Genomic DNA, 21,712 nt, shown 5'->3' with positions numbered 1-21,712 from the left:
CGATCCCCCATACCTGAAATGTCCTCTTCAAACATCTCCACCTGTTCAAAAACTCCATTTTAAAACCTATTGAAACCACCTTTTCAGGAAACCTTCCAGGTTCCCCACAGTTGGACATTAACTCTTCTCTAAAGTCTTGGTAGCCTTCTCTGTATCTCTCTGAGAGAGCTTATTCACCATATCTTGCAGTTACTATTGGATATTTCTTCTTTCCCTATGGACTCACTGTCTCTACTTCCTCAAATCTCACAGCATGTCTGACTCAGAGCAGGCACTCATTACAAATGGACTGAATTCATCCATAACAACTATACTTTAAGAATAAAACTTATGCAAAACTCACAAATTCTAAGGCACAACCCCAATTTGAAAATCCTTGAGAATTTCACAGTACTCTTTTCCACCAGGGAAATGCAATTTTCTGGTTTGCAAGGGAAGAAAGACTTTCAATAATATTTTTGGCTCACGAACACTTCTTTTAAAACAACATCTTAATGTATTATGTGGAAACGAAGCCAAAACATATGGATTAAGTTTCCTATAAAGTACATATGGATTTTATGAAAACAGCAAAGAGGCTAGGAGAAAATGTGATCTCCAAAGCAGATTAACTAGGGGTCTTTTTCTAACGCCAAAATTAATCTAGAGCTTTCTTGCTTTAATTATACGTTGAAAGTTTCCTCTTCTGCTTTAGCGACTTTCCTAGTCAGAGTCAACATTTTTCACATTCCTAGGGAGGAAAAATAAGTAACTCAGGAAAAGAAAACATCTTCCTTCTACTGCCATTTCCCCTCTCTGTTCTCCTTCAAAGACATTACCTGGGCCTCTTCAATTCCTCTCTAGTTTCCCCTCCTTTCTGCCCCCTTATATATTATTATAATTTTTTTCTTCTTCACAAGACTATTCCTTTTAACTTTTCCTATTCTCACTTTCTCTCTCTTTTTCTTTTCGTTCTCAAACATTTACTAAGAGGAACTATATCCTTCCCTCATCACATTCAAATCAAACATAAGAACTTTAGGTGGTATATGTGGATCAATTGTCAAGGAAACCTGTGGCTCATATGGGTACACACGTCCATATGAAGTTTTTCTGCACAACCGCCCTTGTCAGCAGAAATATCTTTCCTCGTAGCAAAGCCTGAACTCTGAAGTGAAGCCCAGCTGAGCAGGAACAAAGAGATGGGAGTGAGAGCAAAAGTGGACAAGGATGAAATGAAGAAGAGATAATGGGGAAATTAAGTTCTCAGAAATATTAACTAATCTGAGCTATCAGCTCCCCTCCCCCGACCCCAAGCAACCCTCTGCTTCCAGACCTAAACCTAAGCACCAAGTGAAGAATCAGAAACTCAATATCCCACCTCTTCCCTTCTTGGTTGGAAACATCAGTGCTTCAGTTCACATTGGTCGCGTTTTCTAGCCTAGCCACAGACAGGGAGAGGGGGAAAACCGAAAGCCCTCTTAGCTCAGGAAAGCTCAATCTCTGAGAGCGGGCCCAGTTTCATCTGCCATAACAATTGTAATTCGCTCACCAATGCCACTTGGAAATTCCTGTAAGATTTGTTAACAAGGTGAAAGCAGCACTATTGACTTCCCAGCAGAAAAACAATGCACTTATCTTCCCAGCTTCAAACAAGACAGGAAAATAGGAAGCTGCAACATTAAATGGAGATCCTTTTGTCCAAGAGCAAAGCCCAGAGCCAGAATTTTCACAAATAAATTGGATAAAAGTTCTCTAATTGGGATTTAATCTAATGATAGTTGCACTACTAAACATTGTTTCAAAGCTTGTAGTCTAATTATCTCTTTTTCTAAAAATTAATTGTAGCCATCATTCCATGAAGTTGTCTGGATAGCTTAGTGCACACTAATGAGGTTTAATGACAGTTTGACAGGACCACAAAAGGAGGCAGAAATTCACCACGAGCTACCCAAAAAAAGCCACAGACACTTCTTACATCCATAAACAACTGCTTTTACTATACTGGTAAAGAAAACCTCTCACCAGGTTTCAAGCTTAACTTTTCAGTGGGAACCGATATTTGCACACGCTAGGATTGTTCTGGCGTCTGCAAATCTCAAAGTTCTTGAGTCAATTGTTATTTTGAAAAATCATGTATTCCCTTGAATACAGAGAATCAAGTAACAAGATATGTCACCTAAGAGATTATTCACTTTAAACCAGGGATTCTTTGTGTGCTTTTGGTGAGGAGATTGGCCCTGAGCTAACATCTGTTGCCAATCTTCCTCCGTTTTTTTTTCTCCCCAAAGCCCCAGCACATAGCTGTATATCCTAGTTGTAGGTCACTCTAGTTCCTCTATGTGGGACACCACCTCAGCATGGCTTGATGAGTGGTGCATAGCTTCATACCCAGGATCCAAACCGGCAAAGCCCTGGCCGCCAAAGAGGACCAGGTGAACTTAACCTCTCGGCCATGGGGCTGGCTCCCAAAACCAGGGATTCTTAACCCGGAGTCTCCAGATTCGGGGAGGCATGTGAGTCCCCTGAAATTGTTAGCACAACTGTGGGGAGAGGAGGAGCTATGTGTTTTTTTCTGGGGAGACTGTGACACAGATTGACAAAAATATTTTCCCTGTGTTACAGAAATAGAATCTGAGTGAGAAATCCAAGGATAGGAATGAAGGGAGCGAGAAAGCCAAACAGTCCACAATTACATTACTGACATTCGTTTGCATCTGGATTAAATATTCCTTCCTTAAACCGGTGAGATAAGAGACTATCAAGTAAGCTTCGGGTTTATGGAACTCCAACAGAAGACAGAAGCTCACTGAGAACATCTCAGGACCAAGCTCCTCATCACAACAACAAAACCATTAAAGAGAGAGAGAAGGGGAATCTAAGAAGATAATTGTACAGCATGCGGTGACAAGTCCAAAAACAGGTATTCCCTTAAGGAAAAAAGAGAGAGTTTTACCTTTTCATGATTTTCAATTAAAATTTCCACGACAATATTCTGAAACTTCAAATCCATGATGGCAGCAACAGTTTCTTCCTGTGGCCTCATCAGCGTTGGTCCAAACACGACTCCTAAATTTGCCACGGTCATTAGGTTCTGCTTGGAGTGATTTGAAACACTAATATTGATGAGGGAGAAAGAAAGGTCTCGGGTTAAAAGAGGGGCAATCACTGTAGAATGTACAGTATTCTGCAACTCTGTATCTCCCTAAAGACAAGAAGGCAAGAGACTCAACTGTCCGCCATGTCTGCCTCTAAAATAACCGGATCAGACATACCCTACATGAGGAGGCCCCTGCTGACCCTCCTACTTCTCTCTCTTTGACACTCTGCTCTAGCCACAGTGTCTTCATAATTCCAGGTATATGCTAAGCTTGTGTCCCTCAGAGGCCTTCATTTACTGTTTCCCTCTACTTAGAACACCCTTTCTCTTCCCAGATCATTATACTCTTGCTTCCAGGGACTACTAGACTACACAGCACCTCTTTAATAATTACCTTCACAAGCACAGAGAGCTTTGTCAGAACACCTGCACTACTACCCTTCTGACCCAGTACCATTGTGCAGTGAACAATCCAGACAACTGTTCTCCGCAGTCCAGCCACTTAACTCGGTTCTCAACGCAGAGGTCTCATCCGCAAAGAGACCTTCCTCAGTAACCCTCTTTATAGTCCCACAGCCAATATATATTATCTAACCCCTCATTCTATGTTGTCTTTTTATGACTTATCACGGGAAGTTATTTTATATTTTTATTTGCAAACTGTTTATTGTCTTTTCCCTCTTAGAAAGAAGCGACTTCATGAAAATAGGGGCTTTGTCTATCTTATTCAACCATGCATCCACTAGCACCTTAAAAAGGCACTCACTAAATAGTTGTTGACCAAATGAATGAATGGCTGTAGGACCCTTGACAGTTTCTAATAGCCTCTGGCCTTCAGTTTCTTTTTATGGTAAAATAAAGGTTCTAAAACATAGCACTCCTCAGCTTCCTCTCACTTCTACAATTCTATCATTACAGTGATCTAGGAGTCATTTATATTTGAAGAACGGGTTAATCTCTCCACTGAATTTAGCTTTTCCTTAGTTTTTAAGGAGGCAGTAAAAAGAATAGAATAGATCTGATGAAATAACTACCTATTTCTAAAATAAACAAACTTAACGGACATGTCCAAACTTAGTTAGGTAGGTATGAAAACAAGCTAAATTTGCTAACAGACTTATAATCACATTTCCAGAATCTGTGTACAGGGAAATGTATAATATTCTCTTCTCTTCAAATCAAACCCCAAGTTGCTGGCAGTGATGTTAAGCAAATAATTATACGACTTCATGAAAGCATCATATTTCAACACTCTTGTCCAAAACACACACAATGAGTCAAACGTCCAGCCTGCCCTTCCAGGTGTGGTCCCTGGTATTGTGTACACAGCCCCAGTTCCAACCGTTACAAATCCAAGAAGACCACATAGCACTGAGGGCAAAAGGAAGAAAGCTAGGAAGAAAGAGAGGCTTACTTTGTTAAGTGTTTCACCAAAATATCCAACATTTCTTTATTTTTCTCCGGCAGTTTGTGTACCAAGAAATGGATAGCATTAACACGAGATTCTGGGCTGCCACTTTCTTTAAAAAAAGAAAAAAACAATTAGTAGGGTTTTGGAATCAAATATATTCCTAAAAATCAACAATTACAACAGCTCATCTGTTCAACTCTTCAAACCGAGAATTTAAACACATTTTGCCACCTTTCGAAGGAAAAGAAAATCCATCCTTCTCCCTATTCTTAATCTTCTGTGCCTCCCCTATGAGGTAATTTCAGGGTGGCTGCAATTAGGCTTTCCCTCGGTTGACATTTAAGAACAGAGAGCTGCTGTGGCTTCTCCTTCTAGCACGTTGCACTTCCAGTCTGCTCATCGCTACATGGAGCCTAGTCACTGGGTCACTGCCCCACAATGGAACGCAAATAAAACACCAGCACATAGATTATTCCCTGATATAGGCTGACTTTTAACCTTCAAAAAGATATTTGAAGTTCTAATCCTAAGTATCTCAAAATGTGACTGTTTTAGAAGGTACCCAGGATTTATTTTAATCTGCTATGGTAAGACACACAGACTTGGAAATGACTGTCATGAAGGAAGACGTTTATACCCACAGAGCCCCACAAACAGGAGGCACAGCAAGCCATGCAGGGTCGCACAGGGAAGCACTAGGGCCAGCTAGGAGGCAGAGGGAACAAGGGGAAAACGTGGGCAAGAGGCTTCACTGTGGTTTCCAGGTGAATGAACAGGTGAGGCAGGGTAAGCAGGCTTAGGACTGGCTGGTTTGAATTACTGCAGCATGCTCTGGGGGATAAGGGCTGCCCTGAGTTGCCTGGGACCTGGCCATGGGAGGACTAGGGCAAGAGAGTATTGGCCTGGAGTGAAAGAGCCCAAAAGAGGGGGTCAGGGGAGGGAAAGCGGGCTCTGAATTGGTTAGTTGGCATATGAAAAGTGCTCAGGTTTATCTCTAGGAATTAGCCTCAGGAGGGGTGGCCTTCCCAGGTTCAGTAAGGCCCCAGATGTCAAAACACCAGAATGAAAAGACATGCTGAACACAGTGCCCTTATTTGAGAATAAGCTCACTGCAGAAGGCATTAGTTAGGATGAGATCATACTGGAATAGGGTGGTCCTTTAATTCAATATGACTAGTACCCTTAAAAGAAAACAAAGAAGAGGGAAGATGTGAAGACAGATACAGGGGAGAGTGACAGGTGACAAGGAAAGCAGAGATTGGAGTGATGTGTTTACAAGTCAAGAAATGCCAAGGATTGCCAAGAACCACCAGAAGCTGGAAGAGGCAAGGAAGGATCCTTGCTAAGAGCCTTCAAAGGGAGCACAGCCCCACCGACATCAACTTTATGTTGTCTTATGCCATTCAGGCTGTGGAACTTGGTTACAGCAGCCCTGGGGAACCAACACATTCGCTTTATCCATTAAGCTTTGGAATTAATTATCACCAGCCATGGGTCTTAATAACCATGTACCCAAATTCCCTTTATTGTGTTTTTCATAGAAAATTCTCAAACAAATCAATAAAATGCTTACTATTAAAGATTATAATGGAGGTTTCAGGGGTATCAAAGAAGGAACTGATGAGAATTAAGTGCTCAGTTTATTGTAGCAGAAAGGATGGTAGCAAACCACTTTCGAGGTGCACAGAGCTAGCAGGAGAAGCTCAGGAAGGTTCCACATGATGGGCAACATCTGAATTGGGTCTTGAAGCACCAGGAAGATTTCAAGGAAGGGACAAAACTGAGGGGGTGAGGGACACATTCCAGATTCAGCAAACAGTATGAGGAAAGACATAGCCTATTCAGAGACAGCACCTCAGGTTTACAGAAGTGTAGCCAGAGGCCAAACTCTGGTCTGTAAAAAGGCTGATTTGAAGAAATTTGTCTTTACTGTTGGCTTCTAAATTAGTCACTGAAAGTAAAGCAAGGAAGGGATGTGAATAGAGTTACATTAGGGGAAGATACACTTGACAATTTTTGGAGGATGGATCAGAATGAGGAAAAGTGCAACTTAGCAGGGAAATGCTATTTGGGCAAGAAGTAGTAATAAGGCAGGAAGGGAGCTGGGTGGTAGAACTACAAATAAGGAAACAGAGCAAAGCAGTACAGCCTCCAATCAGAGACTGGAATCACCGCTTCCCACTAACATCTAAGCGCCCTTGAGCAAGTTACCTAACCTCTCTGGGCCTCAGTACTGTTATCTTCATTTTACAGATGAGGAAACTATCTCAAAAGGCCATTATGAGATTGAGTGAGGTAGCATATATACAGCATCTAGCCCCAGTGGCTGGCACATATAGGCACTCCATCACTGTTAGCCAGCATTACTGCTGTTGTTTATATTACTCTTATGTGACAGCTACTATGGAAGAAGAATTGACAGGATTTAGCCACAGACTGGCTATGGGTGAGAAGGAAGAAGGCAAAGATGACCAATGTTTCATGTCTGGGTTATGAAATAGTATGGTCAGTTTCACTGACAGATGGGAGCACAGGAGGCAAAGCTGGTTTGAGGAGGAAGATGATGGTGGAAGTGATCTTCAAGGGCTTATATCTAGCAGGTAGTTGGGAACAGCAGGAGGCTTTAGAGATGAAGGTGGCAATGTTCTCTGAAGGGTGTCACCTCCAGCACATGGCTCAGGCTGCCCAACTATTTCAGGAAGCTAACAGAGGGCACTGTGGGGAAAAGAGCTCCAAAGGCATACAGGGGAGATGCCAACTGCCCGCTCAGCAAAGCAGAGAAGGAGGAAGAGGCTGGAGGACCAGGGAGGTTCAATGTCATCAGAAAGTCCAGTGTGAAGAAACCTGCAAAAAGCGGGTAGCCAGTACTATTGAGAGTTAAGGCGAGACTGAGGAATAGAAAGACTGGGAGAACGGGCCTAGACACCTCTAAATTTACCTTTTTACTAAAACAGGGAGATTAAAGAGCGAGCTACCCAGGAGGACGAGGGGAATGGCATTTCAGACCACTCGTTCAAAAGTCAAGAAACTGAAGGAAGGTAAAGCAGATCAAGAAAGGGGAATTTGTGTTATCAAAATAATAGTTTTATTTTTTCCTTATTAAAATATTGAATATCTGCTCTGATAAAATTTTAGGAAACATAGATAAAATTGAGAATTTTAAAAAGTCACTAAAAATCTGAAATATACATAGTTGAGAAAAAACATACAATCAGACTATAAAGAACTCCTACAAATCAATCAGAAGAGAGAGAGAGAGAGAACCCAAAAAAAAGTAAAACAGGCTAAAGACTGGAACAAGAGCTTCATGAAAGAGGATATCCCTATGACCAATAGATGGACGAAAAAGTGCTAAGCCTTGTTAGTTATCAGGGAAAAAGAATTAAAACCACAATAAGAGACTACTATTCGCCTATCAGAATAGCTGTGAATGAACAGTAAGCTTTGGCAAGAATATGAAGCAACTGGAACTGTCACACACACTAACTGGGTGGGAATAATTAAACGGTACAACCACTTTGGAGAACTCTTTGGCAATATCTACTAAAGCTGAACAAACACATACTCCAAGACCCCAAAATTCTACTCATATAACCAAGAGAAATGGACATAAACGTTCCGTAAAAAACACGCACTAGAATGTTCTTGGTAATAGTCCGAAACTGAAACAACTCAAGTGTCTATCAACAGTAGAATAGACAGATTGTAGTACATTCATACATGGAAAACTGTACTGCAGTGAGAGTGAATGAACTACTGATTCTCTCCATATGGATGAATCTCCTAAGAGGAGCAAAAGAAGCCAGACGCAAAAGAGAATATTCTGTATTATTCCATTCATATAAAATTCAAATGCAGCAACCCTAACCTATGATGTGAGAAGTCAGGAAAGTGCTCACGTGTCACGGGGATGGATAGCGACCGTCTGGGTGTGATGAAGGGCTTCTGGGGTTCTGAGAATGTTCTATTTCTTGATCTGGAGGCGGATTACATGGCTATCTTCACTTTGTGAAAATTCATTAAGCTGTACATTTATTTGTGCATATTTCTGTTGTTTCAACAAAAATTTCACTTAAATTAAAATTACCCATAACAAATCCCACCTTAAGATAAGCTAGTAAATTTTAGGTTTAATCCTTTCTGAGTTTTCCTTCCTTTCTTTGTAATGAAATGTTCAAACAGCCTAGTTCATTTACTATATCATGGACATCCCTCCACATCATTAAATACAGCTCCATGTCATCAATTTTATGAACATTTAAGGTTGTGTCCAATGTTTGTAAAGTTAAGTTTGTTCCAGGTCACATTTCCAATAGCAGTGTTTGAGATTGAGGAATGAAATTTTTATAACACAAGACACAGTTGTTGCTAAAGAAGTAAAAGGCCACGAAATGAAAAGGCATATGATAAAGCAGAACACAAATAATGAGATCATACTACCAAATAAAAGACTCTTTGATACAGACTACATTTGTCATTGGAAAGAAAGGTACAACTATCTAAAGAGTTAGGTGATCAATTACAACCAAGGGTTTAATCTGGAGTTAAAACCAAGATAATGCCTTATTAAATCAATGCTGAAGAAAAAGGAAAGCAATGAAAATATAACAACATTTTCAATCCACAGCTTTGACTTTAAACATAAAATTAAAGCAGAGACTATGAGAAATAGTCAAAAATTACAAAAGAATAAAAGGCTAACTGCCTACGATAAGAATTTTGTACATTCAAAAACTGAAAGGCTTTGAAAACTCTGTACTAAAAAGCTACTTCTAACTCGTGTCCTTCTTGTCATTAATAATCATCTTTCTCCCAAGAAAACCTAATTTTAATACTTTTGGATTTATTACTTATTCAGAAACACAAGCTAGAGAAATAGTTCCTCATCCTCTAAGGACAATGTTCTTCATTTCTAAAAATATTAAAACCAGTTTTGAAAAACAGAGTCAAAGCCTTCCACTTCATTTCCTGAGGCCCTCTCCCACCAGTCCACTCCCACCTCATTTGAAATCACACAGATTTTTTGCATGTCCGCTCTTTCCCTCTTCTTCCAAAAAGAAGAATTTTGGATGTAAGGCTTTTAAAGTGAAACTACTTTTTTCTCCATTTTGTTTTATTCTGACATTAATCAGAGCTTTCCATTAATGGGCATTTCCATATGGCTACAACATAATAACTTTCAGGTACTCAAAAACATTTTTCTAAGACAAATTATCTTCAGTTGGTTATGCTATATGCATTTCATTATAATTTAATTGATATAAATTACAAAGAATGAAAGGCATAATTTTTTTAAATCTAGGATACTGAATTAATTATAACACCAAATTCCTGACATATGCCAGGAAATTTGGAGTTTACTGTAACAGCAAAAGCATTTTTAATTGTGAAACTATAAATCAGCATCCACAACACTTAATGTCTATCTGCTTACGATGCTGTGCCAACTAACAGAGACTAAAAAAGAGATGATCATACCTTACTGGAGCTCATCAAAGATACACAGGCAGATAAATGTTAAATTATTTCAATATTTAAATGCCATTAAGTCAATAACACTGTAATTTTAGGAAAGCATTAGCAGTAACCATCCAAGCACTTCTCAAGGGACAAAAGCTTCAGTCAACAGACATCAAGCCTTCCAGTTCTTCTGTGGGAGACCCTATCTACTGGGAAATGTAGACATCAGGCTAAAATAGCTCGATGTCATTAACCATTCAATCCTTTAATTTCCAGGTTTGAGTCCTTCCCCATCAAGACCACATAATTTTGTGTTGCTTCCTATGCAGGTTAACCAACAAGGAAAGACCCTTCTGCTTAGGCAAATGCCAGTGCCCTGGATCCTATAATAGTTATATTTGTTATCATAAATGACTAAAGAACTTGGTGCTTATGACCTTGCTTCCCAGGTAACTTAATCACAGGAAGAAAACATACTGAACATAGCAAGACAAGCGTCCTGGTTCGGGTGACAGAAATTTCTTATGTGATGCCCTATTAGGCACCCAGGCTTCAGTTGTCCTTCTCAAAGTAAGGCTGACATGAGTCCAACCCTGAAGCATGGGTCAATTCTTACCAATACATACGGACTCGGAGCCTGAAATGCTGAGAGATAAACCATAGACTACAACATTGTCAAAGGTAATAAACGCCACCCAGTAATGCATCCAGGTAGCTGCCTACCAGCCCTCCCCAGGTGGGCACAATCTTTTGCACTCCTGCACAGACCACGTAAACTGCGTTTTCATCTTACTAATTTCTATACTAAAAGCTCGTTATATTCTCTCACAAGATGGATGGTGGGAAATAATAAGAAATACATATATATTGGTTTCTGCTCCCAGTTCCTGACACAGAGCTCCTAAAACCCTTGTAAACAGGGGCACTCAGAGAATCTTTTGTTCTAATATTTAGTCTTTGACTTCAGTTCCTGACACAGAGCTCCTAAGACCTCTAGAAATTCCTGAGTGAGAGGAGCACCTGACACCAACCTCCTAAATCCCTTGCAATTTCCTGGGTGATAAGAATGCCTTTTGTTCTAATGAGGTGACTTTTAGTGGGCTCCTAGATGGGGGCCTGGTTACCAGAAAAACCAAGACATGAATAGAAGCTTAGAATTCTCAGATCCAAATCCCCATTTTCTGGAGAGGGGAGAGGGGCTGGAAAACAGAGTTAATAATCATGCCTACATGATGAAGCCTCCATAAATATCCCAATAATACAAGGTTCAGAGAACTTCCGGGAGGATGAACATGTTTACGTGCCAAAAGGCTGGCACACCCCAATTCCACAGGGACAAAAGATCCCATGCTCAGGACCCTTCCAGACGTCACCCTATGCTTCTCTTCATCTGGCTGTTCATCTGTATCCTTTATCATGTCCTTTATTATATAATAATCTGGTAAATGTTAAGTGTGTATTTCTCTGAGTTCTATGAGCCATTCCAGCAAAAGATGATATCCAAGGTGGGGACTGTGGGAATGCTGATTTATAGCCAGTCAGAAGTACAGGGGACAACCTGGGATTTGCAACTGGTATATGAAGTGGGTGGCAGTCTTGTGGGACTGAGTCCTTAATTTGTGGGATCTGATGCTGACTGTAAGGAGATAGAATCAGAACTGAACTGAATGGTAGGACACTCAGTTGGTGTCAAAGAATTGGATGGTATGGGGGAAAAAAATCGACATATTTGATGACCGTGTCAAAAGTGAAGTATTGTGCATGTCAGCAAAGGAGAAACCCAGGAGTGGTCTCCATAAATGGATGGTCTCTAGTTCCTTTTAGCAATTTTATCTTACTCTCTGAGCTGAGAGTGTTTAGTTAACGCTCTTGATATTCTCAAAGAAAAAAAATTTTTTTCATTTCCTAAAGCATTCAACCTTGAACACCAAGTCAGCAAACTGATATTTTTTTTTAGAATGAAGAACAAAAAAATTTGCCTCTTGTGGTGACAAAGAAAAAAAGTTTATATTTATATATAAACTCCAGAAATTAACTCACAGGTTCTCCACAGACCCCTATAGGAAAGAAACTGATGAGAGAAAATGAAGGGACCCAGGAGAAACCTCCAGAGAACTCTCAAGCAGGAAGGATAGAAGAGACAATCCCAACACCACAGAACAGATGGAAACCACCGCACACGATGGAAAAGAATCAAAAATTAGTTTCCATGCTGGTGTGAGAGGCGGTACAAAGATTCGGATGCTTGATGCTTGATAATTTTAGCAGTCAGCTCAGCCACAGACACTTCAGCAAAACAAGGTAATCTCTGCTATTGTTAACGGAAAAAGATAGCTTATTCAAAAGGAGAGACTAATTCTGGTCACTTGATTTCTGCAACTATTTTACGCAATACTTGAAAGTAAATATGCAAAAGAGGAGAGGCTCTGCTCCACACTCTTTCCTAAGAGAAGCACAGTGAGTACACAGAAGGGTACTCACAAGAGAGTCAAATAAAAAATTAAAGGCTACAATGGCAATGTTGGCCTATAAAATACACACATTTAATACAGGTACTTTTTCTCATTAAATAAGGTAACTAAAGGCCCCATTCCAACCACAAGTCCACTTAGATGCAAATACATGCCAATAATTATAGCAGCTACAGTATTTCTTTAGAATGGGCCTGTTATTCAAATCATTGGGAAGCAAAACACAAGGTACTAGTTTAGAAGATGATGATCCCTTCTGAATTTATAGAATCTTTCCCACCACATTGTTCAAGGATAGCCTCGACAGACTTTAAACTCATTTCCCACCACCATGGACTTCATTACCACTTGTTAAGTTCTTATCTCTTAGGGTGACTTCATCTGGTAAAATGCATTGATATTAGAATTTCAAACACAAGTGGCTTCAGTTACAAGTTACTAATTTGTGGTAATTTAAAACCTTATTCCATAATCACCTTATCTTCCTCCAATTCTCAAAGGATTCTAGATTAAAATTGGCACTCTTCTGCTTTTTCCAGTCTCCAAGGCGAACAACATGAAACAATTGTCCTCCAACTAGAGTTTAATTTCTGTTTCTCTGGTTTGCCAAAAATGCCACAGGGAAGAAATCAAAACAACTAAGCATTTGCTCGAGTTTTTGCCAAGAAAACTTTCCCCCACTTCCTTGATCACACAAATTCTCTTCTTTAAAAAAATCCTCTTCCACATGAAAACAAAAGTGAATGGAACCATATTTCTGCCTTTTCCAAAAGCCTATTTTTGATGTGTAGTCTAACTGGGCCTACACATTGCTTCTTTCGGCAACGTACTAGGAAGCTTTACACTGGCTGGAGCAAAGACCTCACAAGAAGATAACACTTAAAGCAATGTTCGGGCAGCAGTAACACAGGACCCAAAGGGATTGCTCTAAGTTTTACAACAGATTAAACTATGGAATACATCCAAGGGAAAAAAATAAAAGGAAATGAAAATACAATTACAGCTACTGTCAGTGCACCTGTGAAAACCAATACTGCAGGTTTTAGCCAGGGGAACTGAGGTTTGGAGTTTTAAATAAAGACGACTATAACCTGGCAAGTTACTTAACATGTCTCAACCTTCATTCCCTTAACTATTAAATATCTAACACCATTTCAGAAGACTGTGATGATTAAACGACATGTGTTGAATATTAAAACTGAGGTGTATGATAACAGAAAATAAGAAAGCTTCAAATGAATGTGACTCACAAAAAAATTTAATCACAAATTAAAATTGTGCCAACTATAGGCCTTTTTCATTTAACATTTTATCACATATAATTCACTCTCTTTCAAATATCGTGTGGGCTTTTGGCATTATCTCACAATATTCCTTCTGCCTGTAATTTCCATCTAAATATCCTTCCATGTGAAGCTATTTCCAACCTGCTAATCTCTCCAAATCTGTTAATCTCCCAACCTTCTGCAAGTTAAATATTTCTTGTTCCCACAGCATTTTGCTCAAGCCATTATATATTTCATGCTATAGTGAGAGGTGTTTATGCCCCAATATTTGCCAGAGAATTGGCTCCTGGAGGCAGAAATCCTTTCATAGCTCTACATATCCAGTATCCACAAGTGCCCAGCACACAGTAGGCAGTAAATAAATATTTGTGAAAGAATGAATGAATATAGTAACGATCCCTTTTCACCTTCTAAAAGGAGAAAGAAACCAAACATCTTCTAAAGTGATTTCTATTTTTAGCACAGATTACGACATTAAGTTAAATTTTTCGTGTGGAAATTTTAGTTTATACACACTATCAACCACAAAACTGTTTCTATGCACCTCTATATAGTACTTACTGGCTGGAACAATGAAATCTCCATGTAACTCATAGGTCATAAGAGGCTCCGGAAGACTCCTGTATGAAAAGGACAGCTCAGAATTACCAGATGAATCCACACAGGGCATCTCTCTTTCCTTTCATTTTTTATAAAAGGATATTAAATATGTTGTGCTTTTCTTAGTTAACGTGTAAAACTTCCCTAGGAAATACTATTACATATCAAAAAGATTCATAATTCAAGTCAATTACTTTATTAAGTGCTATCTGCACCAGGCACTATCAAAGTTGAAGCAGCCGCAAATCCCTATCAGATCTAAGCACAAAGAATTTCACATTAAATCTTGGAAAAGTAACTTTACAAACATCAGATTTTATATATAAAATTTCCTTCCACACATTATCTTATTTAAAGTCAAACATTCTATGCAACCAAATATAAGCATAAAATTTTGCAAATCACCTCTAGGATATTAACTGAAGATGCCACAAAAAATATATGGAAAAGATTAAACAAACTTAAAGAAATCAAATCCTCTCTTCTGACAACTCTATTATAAAAGTGCAATATCCATTTTTAGTTACAACTATGAAACAATAAAAGAGAGATACGAAATAAAATTGATGACAACTTAAAAAATATCCACATCATTTTAGTCTTCTACAAAACAGATTATATAAATGGTAGTATATTTTTTCCTGTGGTCAACAGAATGCTACAGTTCAGTCAACCTTTACACGTATCTTAAATTTTAAAAGAGCAAATCTCTGAACTCTATACATAAACACTTAAGAACGCTGAGACAAGTATCAATCTGTACAGCCTTTCTGGAGGACAATCTGGCAAGATATTGAAAACCTTTACATGGTTTAAAACATGTAACCCAGAAACTTTTCCTCGAATATTTGAAAAAAAAAATCAAAGATACACATATAAAAAAATTTAAAACATATGCAAAAGCCAAGAAAAATGGCAGGGATAAAGGAGGTCATTTCATATTGATATAGAGGTTAATTCATCACGAAGACATAACAATCCTAAACGTTAATGGATCTAATAACAGGAGCTTCAAAATATATGAAGCAAAAATTGATGGAACTATGGGGCCGGCCCGGTGGTGCAGCAGTTACGTGCACATGTTCCACTTCGGCGGCCCGGGGTTCACCGGTTCAGATCCCAGGTGTGGACATGGCACCGCTCAGCACGCCATGCTGTGGTAGGCGTCCCACGTATCAAGTAGAGGAAGATGGGTATGGATGTTAGCTCAGGGCCAGTCTCCCTCAGCGAAAAGAGGAGGACTGGCAGCAGTTAGCTCAGGGCTAATCTTCCTCAAAAAAAAAAAAAAAAAATTGATGGAACTACATAGAGAAACAGACAAATCCACAACTATGGTCAGAGATTTACATAACTCTCAGGCTCAATAAGTGATAGAACAAGTATACAGAAAATCAGCTGGGACACAGAAGATCTGAACACAGCTATCAACCAAATTGACCTAACTGGTGTGTCCTTCACCTAAATGACACTCCATCTAAAAGCAACAGAAAACACATTCTTTCCCAGTGCACATGGAACATTAATCAAGATAAACCATGTTCTGGACCACGAAACAAATCTCAATAAATTTAAAAGGGTTCAATTTATACAGGTTATTTCTCTGATTACAATAAAAATTAAATTAGAAATCAGTAACGGGGAGACATCTGGAAAACCCCAAAGAAAGGGAAATTAGAAAGTATTTTGAAATGAATGAAAATAAAAATACAACATACCAGAATTTAAGGGATGTTAATAAAGCATATTTGGGGGGTAAATTTATACCACTAAACACCTATACCAGAAAAGAAGAAAGGTCTTAAAACAATGACTCCACTTTCCACCTTCAAGAGCCAGGAAAAAAAAGTAAATTAAACCCAAAAGAAGTGGAAGAGCAGGAAAAAATAAAGATCAGAGCAGAAATCAATGAAATAGAGAAAATAAATGAATCCAAAATGAGTTCTTTGAGATAATCAATAAAATTGGTAAATCTAGCCAGAATAATCTAGCTAGGAAATAAAAGAGAGAAAACACAAATTACTAATGTCAGGAATGATACAGGTGACTGCAGAATCACTGCGGGCTCTAAAGGTATTAAAAAGAGAATTAGAGAATGTTATGAACAATTTTATGCCCAAATTGAACAGTTCAGATGAAATGGACAAACATCTTGCAGACACAAACTACCAAAGCTCACTCCAGAAGAAACAGGTAACCTGAGTAGTCCTACGTCTATTAGAGAAACTGAATTTGTAGTTCAAGCTCTTGCCAGTAAGAAAACTCGAGGCCAAGATGGCTTCACTGGTGAATTCCACCAAACAATTAAAGAATAAATACCAATTCTCTACAAATTTTCCCAGAAAATATAAGAGGGAATAATTTTTAACTTATTCTTTGATGTCAGCATTACCCTAGTACCAAAATTAAAGACATTACAAGAAAACTACAGACCAATATTACTCATGAATATAGATGCAAATATTCTAAATAAAATATTGGCCACTCAAATTCAACAAGATAAAAATGAGGATAATACATCATGACCAACTTGGGTTTATCAAAGAAATGCAACACTGCCTTAATATTCAAGAAAAATCAATGCAATTCACCATACTAGCAAACTAAAAAACAAAAACAAAACTGTATGACCATCTGAATAGACAATTCAGGGAAGAAAGGAAGTTCCTCCCACAAAAGGTATTGAAATAACTGGACATCCACATTCAAAAGTGAACTTGGATCCATATCTTACACAAAAAATCAACTCAAAATAGATAATAACCTAAAACTATAAAACTTCTCAAAGAAAATGCAAAAGAAAACCTTTGTCACTTTGGATTAGGCCAAGATTTCTTGGTACATTAACAAAAATACCGTCCGTAAAAAGAGAATTGATAAATTGGACTTAAAATTTAAAAATGCTTTTTGAAAGACACTATTAAGAGAATGAAAAGACAAGTCACAGGCTGAAGAAAACATTTGCAAGGCACATATCTGAGAAAGGACTTGTATCCTAAATATACAAAAAATAACACAATAATAAGGGGACAAATAACCTAATTTTTTTAATTGCGTGAAAGACACGGACACTTCACCCAAGAAGATATATGGATGGCAAATAAACACATTAAAAAAAGTTTAACATTATTAGTCATTATGGAAGTGCAAATTAAAAGCACAAGGAGATATCACCATACACCTGTTAGAATGGCTAAAATTAAGAAGACAGACCATATCAAGAGTCGACAAGGATGTAGAGGAGATGGAACTTTTGTACATTCTTGGTGGGAATGTAAAGTACAAACACTTTGGAAAAAACAGTTTGTCAGTTTCCCAAAAAATTGAATATACACCTACCATACGACCCAGACATTACACTCCTAGGATTTATCCAAGGGAAAAGAAAACCTAGGTTCACTCAGAGATTTGTACACAAGCATTATTTGTAATAGCCAAAAGCTACAAATAATCCAAATATCGATCAACAAGTGAATGGATAAACAATAAATTTGTGGTGTACTCATACAATGGAACACTAGTAAGCACCAAGAAGGAATGAACTATTGGTACTTGCCACTACATAGCGAACCTCTAATTATGCTGAGTGAAAGAATCTAGATTTTAAAAGAGAGAGAGAGAGAGTACATACTGCATTATTCCATTTACATGAAATTATAGGAAATGTGAATTAACGTATAGTGATAGAAAGCTGACCAGCGGTTTGCCTATGGTTAGGGAAACAAAAAGGGAAGGGTGGGAGAGAGGGATTTCAAAGAGGCATGAGGAAACTTTAGGGGGTGATGGATAGGTTCACTATCTTGACTGTGGTGATGGCTTCACAGATGTATGCATATGTCAAACTTATCCAAATGTACACTCTAAATAGGTATTCTACTATATGCCAATTACACTTCAACAAAACTGCTTGAAAAACAAAAAGATGCAAAAATATGTTTATAGGTTATGTTCCCTACATACAGAGTTTTTTACTGAATAAATTTGACACGTAACGTCATGTAAGTTTAAGGTGTACAGTACATTACTTTGACATATTTATATATTGTAACATGATTGCCAATGTAACGATATTCATCACATTACATAATTACAGTACAATATTATTATCTGTATTCAATATACTGTGCATTAGATCTCTATGGCTTATTTACTACGCATTACAAGTTTGTCACCTTAAACAGCATCAATCTTACGCCCTCCATCCTCTGGTAGCCACAATTTTACCTCACATACAATTTATGATGCCACAGGACGCACACACAAAATGACAACTATGTAGGCAACGAAACCAAAACTTAAAGCACTAGTGAAGAATAATCCGTTCTCTTATTTCTTCTCTCCCTCTCCTTCATCCCCTTAACTCTAATTTAAAGAAGAAAAATAAAATTAATTACATCACAGCCTAAACACAGAGAAAGAAGGGGCAATCAGAAGTAGAGTTTTGGGTTTGTTTCAAAATACGGACAAGCAGGAAGTAGCAAAGAAGAAAAACGGTTATCTGGCAGAAAATGAAAGTTAAAGGGTGCTGAAAAGAAAAGTAGGAAAATTGAGAACACTTAGAAAAACCATAGAGAGCACTGTTTTTCCAATAAAAATAAATTTGTATCTAAATCTCTTCTACGAGCTACTTATATCATTGCCATATGTCTAGCTAGGCAAGGCAGCATAAAAAATAAGTATTAAATACTGTTAATGGTAGGGAAGCAGTAATAAAAATGACAAGTTGCCCAAACAAAATTTATTACACTGAGTCATCATCTCTCTCAACTTCCCATCCAATATGTTTTGAGCTACCTCTCTTTGCCACCTGTTGGGCTCTGCCTGGGGATATAAAGCATAATATTTACCTAAGCTGGCATTTTCCTCCCCAAAAGTTGCATTCCAATTTCCAGGCTTTAAAAGTTTCTTGCAGGTAAAAATCATTTAACTAAAAACCTTATAAAATAGCTCATTTGTCCCCTCTCAATCAGAAACTTGTAAAGAACACATTGCTGGAAATCAAAATTATGGTCTGGATAGGAAATCAATCAGATGGCTGATATTCAGCTCTCTAAAAACACTCAAAACTCTCTAAAAACTCAAGTTAGTAGAAGAAAAGGCAGATGTCATACGTATGTCCACTGTGCATCTTTTTCTTTCTCCCAGACCCTGGAGATTTTGCTTATTATTTGGGGGGTTTGGCTATTTCCCTTTTTCCACCTCCAACTTCCTATCTAATAAGGTGGCTGGGTTATTTGCAGCGAGATGAATTCAAAGGTAATAGCTTTTTTGGTGAGACAAGCTATGTTCAGCTTCATGCTATGGTGCCATAAGTGATGGAGCTGGGATTCCTACTCAGCAGGCTGGCTCCAGAGGCCATGCTCTTGACCATCACACTGTATCACCTCTTGTGCTGAAAGAAATACACTCACTTGGGCCATAACCGAGTAGCCAAAATGGAGGTAAACAAAACCTCAGTTTTCTCCCATTTGGTGCATGACCAGAAAAAGTGTCAATTTAATCCTAATTACTGCATTTTCAGTTGCTAAAAATAACATAGGGGAAAAGAACAGCAACCTAACTTTCAAATCTCCCAAGGCATCTGCCATTTTATGATAATCACTTTATCACATTCAAGCAGAATGCGTATATTGTTAGGAATGAAGTTATATAATAATAGAATCTCATAAATGTTGCTCTGTTGGCAATGTTTGCTTAAAAGTGGAATTCAATAGGATGAAGCAAGCAACGTAATGAGAAAAAGGCAGAAAGCAACACAAGACCAGAGGCAACGAGGTCCTAGCTTCAGAGTTCAAGAACCAAAAAGAAATAGTATGTATTGAATAAAAAGATCCTCTGGTTTATTAAACTAATCTCTTGCCCCCACCCAATGAAAAATAGAACCATGTGGAGCAGGAAAAAGAAACAACATGTAATTTACAACAAAAGAACTGGATTTTTGTCCCTATTTTCCCACCGATATCTGAGTCACCTTGGTCAATCCCTTTAATTATACTAGGCATGAGTTTACCAAACAGTAAAATGGGTTTAAAGCTACCTCCTAGAGTGGCAGCATCCTCTACTGGTCACGTTACCATATGCAATTCATTGCATTTTTATATCCCTCACTCATTCTTTCCTTCATCCATCCAATACAGGCTTTCTCAACCTCAGCACTAATGACATTTTGGACATTTGGGGGAAGGGCGGGCTGTGTTACGCATTGTAGCATGTTTAGCAGCCCATCCCTGCTCTCCACTCATTAGATGCCAGTGGCACCCCCTCTTCAGCAATCCTGACAACCAAAAATGTTTCCAGATATTGCCAAATAGCCACTGGGAGGGGGGCAAAATCATCCCCAACTGAGAACCACTGCTCTCACATTTGAGTGACAGGTATAGCTCTAGATGCTGGGGACACTGCAATGAACAAGACACATAAAATGTCTATCTTCAGGAACCTTACATCCTGATGCCAGGGTGGGAGCTAACGAGATTCACTTTTACTATAATTCTCATCCAAACTAGTTAGTCACTCTCAGTGGCAAATGAGGCATAAACATGTAGATTCAGCTTTAATTTCACCCCTTTACAGACTACTGATAATAATAATGTACTTAACAGCTTAAGAAAAAATTTTAAACAGTAGCTAAAAATATCTTTTTTAAATAAAATCCTTGAAAATAGGTAACACACACCTAAACCCACTAATAAATTTTAATTTCATTATAAAGTGGGACACCCAGACAATACAGGCCTCCTGCTGTAATAGCCACAAAGAACACAGCACCACTATAATGTATCCTTGCGACAAACAAATAACAAAACCTAACCTGAAACTAATAAAGGCCGTAGATTTAACTGTTAGTTTACAGGAAAAATGATAGATAACAGAGAAACAGGTTAAATGACCCCATGAGGCTTCAACCAGCCATATCTAAAATGTAGAAAGTTCTACGTAAAAAATGACTCAGGTTCGTCAACAAATAAATGTGGGAGGGGAGCGGCTGAGGGAGGGGACCCTACAGATGAAAAGCAACTTAAAAGATATCAGCTAAACGAAATTTGTCAACATTGTTTAAATCCTCTAGTGATTAAATCAAATATAAACAGACTTTTTTGAAAAGAAATCAGTAAAAATGGAACATAGACTGAGTACTGGATGATATTAATTTTGCTAGGTATGATCATTATATTCTTTTTGTCTTTTCTACATTGTCTCTTTCTTAAAGTCCTTATCTTTTTGGAGATACTCAAGTATTTACGGGTGCAGCAATATGATGTTTTGGAAAGTCCTTAAAGTCTTATCCTAAAAAAGTGGCAGTAGGGAGATAGATGAAACAGCAGCAGCAGAATGTTGGTAACTGACTAAGCAGGATAATGGGGTCGTGAGGATTCACGACGCTCATCTCTGGTTTTACATATTTGAA

The 21,712-nt window shown here is 38.3% G+C and overlaps 1 protein-coding gene across 7 annotated transcripts in view; it reads right to left on the bottom strand.

Annotated features, from left to right (window-relative positions):
- ARHGAP10 (Rho GTPase activating protein 10) overlaps positions 1-21,712 on the bottom strand; it is a 294,014-nt gene that overhangs the window by 86,164 nt on the left and 186,138 nt on the right. For all 7 annotated transcript variants that reach the window (XM_070504870.1, XM_014838145.3, XM_014838148.3 and 4 more), the window contains 3 exons: positions 14,269-14,327; positions 4,494-4,599; positions 2,936-3,095 (listed from right to left, as the gene is read on the bottom strand). In XM_070504870.1, the coding sequence (XP_070360971.1) occupies positions 2,936-3,095; positions 4,494-4,599; positions 14,269-14,327 (325 nt within the window). The remainder of the gene's footprint in view (positions 1-2,935; positions 3,096-4,493; positions 4,600-14,268; positions 14,328-21,712) is intronic.

This window comes from Equus asinus, chromosome 3, assembly GCF_041296235.1.
Source record: "Equus asinus isolate D_3611 breed Donkey chromosome 3, EquAss-T2T_v2, whole genome shotgun sequence".
In the NCBI taxonomy this organism is placed as follows: Eukaryota; Metazoa; Chordata; class Mammalia; order Perissodactyla; family Equidae; genus Equus; species Equus asinus.
This window is presented reverse-complemented; position numbering and strand designations above follow the sequence as displayed.